The 3,780-nt window shown below is 47.7% G+C and overlaps 1 protein-coding gene across 1 annotated transcript in view; it reads left to right on the top strand.

Annotated features, from left to right (window-relative positions):
• Positions 1–2,676, top strand: part of Itfg2 (integrin alpha FG-GAP repeat containing 2) — a 15,176-nt gene extending 12,500 nt beyond the window's left edge. Inside the window, exons 6-8 of the mRNA XM_004648156.2 lie at positions 508–625; positions 2,102–2,275; positions 2,350–2,676. Of these exons, the coding sequence (XP_004648213.1) occupies positions 508–625; positions 2,102–2,275; positions 2,350–2,453 (396 nt within the window). The 3' untranslated portion in view covers positions 2,454–2,676. The remainder of the gene's footprint in view (positions 1–507; positions 626–2,101; positions 2,276–2,349) is intronic.
• Positions 2,677–3,780: the final 1,104 nt, after the last annotated feature.

Below are 3,780 nucleotides of genomic sequence, written 5' to 3'. Positions count from 1 at the left end.
AGGATCACTATGAGTCTGATCTAGTAGTGAGACCCTGTACACCCTGTAGACCCTTAGACCCTGTCCTAAGTTCATTTAAAAAAAGATAAATAAATAAAGTTGTGAATAATGCTGCCTGGGGGCCAGGGAGATGGCTCAGTAGAATAAGCACTTCCCTGGCAAGCACAAGGGCCTGAGTTCAATCCCAGGTTCCACCAAAAAAATAATAATGCGGCCTGTTCCTTGGCATTGTGAAAGGTGGATCATTTATGACTGCTCTCTTGGATGGGCACAGGAGTTCCCCAGCTCACAGTCTGCCATCCAGAGTCAGTTCACTTCCTTTTTAGCTCTTCCAGTCTCCACCATTAAGTGTCTTGCTAGGGCCGGGGAGATGGCTCAGTAGAATAACCGCTTGCCTGGCAAGTGCAAGTGCCTGAGTTTAATTCCCAGTTGTGCAAAAAAAAAAAAAAAAAGTCTTGCTAAAGCACTCCTGGCCACTGGTGCTTCCTTGTCTCTGGCCTTTTTCAGGGTAATGGACATGAGGAGGTGGTTGCATGTGCCTGGGATGGACAGACATATATTATTGATCACAACCGAACTGTTGTCCGCTTCCAAGTGGATGAAAATATCCGTGCCTTCTGTGCAGGTGAGCCCTTCCCCAACAGCCTCCTCTCTGGGCATGCTTTAGACAGTGACAGGAGAGGTGCTACTCTACGAGCCACAAATGGAAGTCTTATAGATGAATGAGTTCTTTAGGCACTGTCAGTCTATTTCTCTGTAGAGAAATACATATAACATAAGATACACAAATGTATACAGAGTTCCAAGATTGGTTTACAGTGGCCACCCACAGAGTTGGATGAGAAAGCGTACAGAGATGGAGACTGACGGAAAGTGTAGAGTTCACTGCAGTGTCCCTGCAAGTCCCTGCCAGGAGGTGAATAGGAAGGCCAAAGAGTCTCTGCCGAAAGGCTGAGGGATCTGTGCTGGAAGCCAAAGAGTCTGCGCTGGAAGCCAGGAGTGTTGTCCAAGCTGAAGGCAAAGACTGGAGCTCCTCCAAAGAACAAAAGCAGATCCATCCTTCCTCCTCTCCCTTCATCCCATCCAGGCCCTGAGCCACCCAAGGGTGGGTCTTCCCTACTCTAGGGTATAGAATTGCTGAGACTTCTCTTAAGTAAACTTTTCAAGTTAACACAACCAGTCAGCTGTTACAAGCACCTGTATTAGCAGGTGAGAGGCAGGCATTCCATCACCATCTTGATAGTTTTTTGTGTTTGTTTGTTTGTTTGTTTTGTTTTGGGCTTTTTGAGGCAGTATTTTGCTATGCAGGCTGGCTTTCAACTCACTTTGTAGCCCAGGCTGGCCTCAAACTCGCAGTAATCTGCCTCAGCCCCCCCAAGTGCTGGGATTATAAGCATGCACCACCATACCAATCTGACAGTTTCAAATTTTAAAAAATGGAATCCATTCTCTGTGTATCTGGAATATGGAAAGACACTAGAGTCCTTTTCCGTCTGATCATGCTAGAACTCTGAGGAAAATTCTCCTGGAGCATTCTCAGTTAGTTCCAAATTGAAAACTTTGAAAAGCGGCACTGGCTTTTTGATCAACCGGAGCATCTGTCTGGTACCAAAATTACAAAGGTCTGTGAGTGTACCTCCGGAGTAGAGAAATGACCAACATACATGAGGTGCTGCCTTCAGTATCCAGTACCACAGAAAAACAATGTGATAGGAATTGGGCCTGTCTCTGGGAGACACGCACCAGTGACTTGAAAATCTGACATACACTGCCTTGAAGGAAGGGTAGCAACCTAAGAGAAGCCTCTTCCCAGTCACATCTAGCTAGCCAGCTCTTTGGACTGGTAGGGCTGTCCCTTAGATTTCAGGGATATCTCTAGAGTAGGAAAATCAAAAATACCATCTTTTTGGATGCTATTCTGCCTATTTTACTACAGTTTTCCTATATTTTTAACCTGTTTACTGAGTTCCCAGCAGAGAAACAATAGAAAGTGGACCATCATTGCTCATCCTAAGGGGGGCAGAGGAGCTCTGATGTCTTGTTCTTCCCCCAGGCAGTGGGACCTGAGCTTGACCTTTGTCTCATTGTCCATATCTCCCAGGCCTGTATGCCTGTAAAGAGGGCCGCAACAGCCCCTGCCTTGTGTATGTCACCTTCAACCAGAAGATCTATGTGTACTGGGAGGTGCAGCTAGAGCGGATGGAGTCCAGCAGTCTGCTGAAGCTGCTAGAGGCTGTACCTGAGTATCACAGCCTGCTGCAGGAGCTGGGTGTGGGTGAGTCCCGGGAGAGCTGGAGGCCAGGCACCTAGGAACCCCCAGCCTCTCACCAGCTCCCTTTCTGTCCTCAGATCCTGATGACCTCCATGCAGCTCGTGCCCTGCTTCACCAGATCCTCTACCATCCAGACCAGCCACCACAGTGTCCCTCCTCCAGCCCCCAGGACCCCACCTAGCTGGTCTTGGCTCTTTGACTTCCAAAGGATCCTCTGAACCCTCATCCCCCTCCCCCCCCAAAAAAAGGTATCCACAGTGTTGGCAGGAGCAGGAATGTACTTACAAAGGGACAGAAATGGATATTTGGCATGGCAAGGTACAGTGACTCTAGGCTGACCATGAACTAGAAGTCTCTGGATGTTTCTTTTTTTTTTTGCTCCACATGCCTTCAGGGCAGGTTTGGCTGGCTTGAGTTGTGGGGCTCAAACCACAGCAACCTGAGCCTGAATGCTTTGTCGATGCAGCCACTTAAAGAACTGAGCTAAGGGGCAGGCCCCCATCTGGATGTTTCTTAAGCAGTGTATATATGAAATACATAATAGCGACATTCATTTTGGGGAGTTGGTACATAAATATGGCATATTGGTCATTTTTAATCTTTTCATTTGCCTCCCTTAACCTCCCCACACACCACTTCCTTATTAGGGGGCCCTCACTGAGTAGTCCACACTGGCTGAGAACCTGGGTATACCAGGCTGGTCTTGAACTCATGATCCTCCTGCTTCAGCTCCCCAGGTGCTGGGATTACAGGCATCTGCCATCATGCCTAGCTTCTCTTCTCTTTTTGGCGAAGAAGGGATGAGGGTGACCCTGTGCCCATTTCCTCACAGATACCATCAGCTGGGTCATAGGGTCCTGGCCATGTTCTGAATCACCCAAGATGCCCGTGTCTCCTCTAAGCTCCCCGCTCTTACTGTAGAAAGCAGACTTGTCTTTGAGGATGAATAACAACTTTTTGCACAGCCCTGACACCCATACGGAGATGTCTTCAGATGCAGTAAAGCTGTGAATGTAGAGCTCCCATACCCTCCCACACTTCACCTTTCATGGCACAGCCCCAAGTAACCAACTGTAGTAACTGTCACAGGATTGGCAAACTATTTTGCTTAAAAGGTCTTCTAGGACATTTTACAGCTGATCTTGCTTGTGCTCCTAGCAACCCTGAGATTTTTCTCCATTCATTAAAGCAATGTTCAAAATGTGTACAGTAAGCTGCTCGCAGTTTTCACTGCTCTCAGCCCTCTGGGAGACTAAGGCAAGAGGGTCACAAATTGGAGCCCACCGTCACAAGAAGACTGTGACATGCCGTGCAGAAAACATGTCTTTTGCTGCTTTCACATTTTGCTGTATTTCCCACTTTCTCTTTTTTTGGTCCAGTGCTAGGGACAGAACACAGGACCTTGCACATGCTAGGCAAGAATCTACCCTGGCCTTGATATTCATTCACTCATTCATTCATTCATTTTGCAGTACTGGGGATTGAACTCAGGACCCTGTACTTGCCAG

The sequence above is a fragment of the Octodon degus genome, unplaced genomic scaffold, assembly GCF_000260255.1.
Source record: "Octodon degus isolate 3935 unplaced genomic scaffold, OctDeg1.0 scaffold00355, whole genome shotgun sequence".
Taxonomy (NCBI): domain Eukaryota; kingdom Metazoa; phylum Chordata; class Mammalia; order Rodentia; family Octodontidae; genus Octodon; species Octodon degus.
This window is presented reverse-complemented; position numbering and strand designations above follow the sequence as displayed.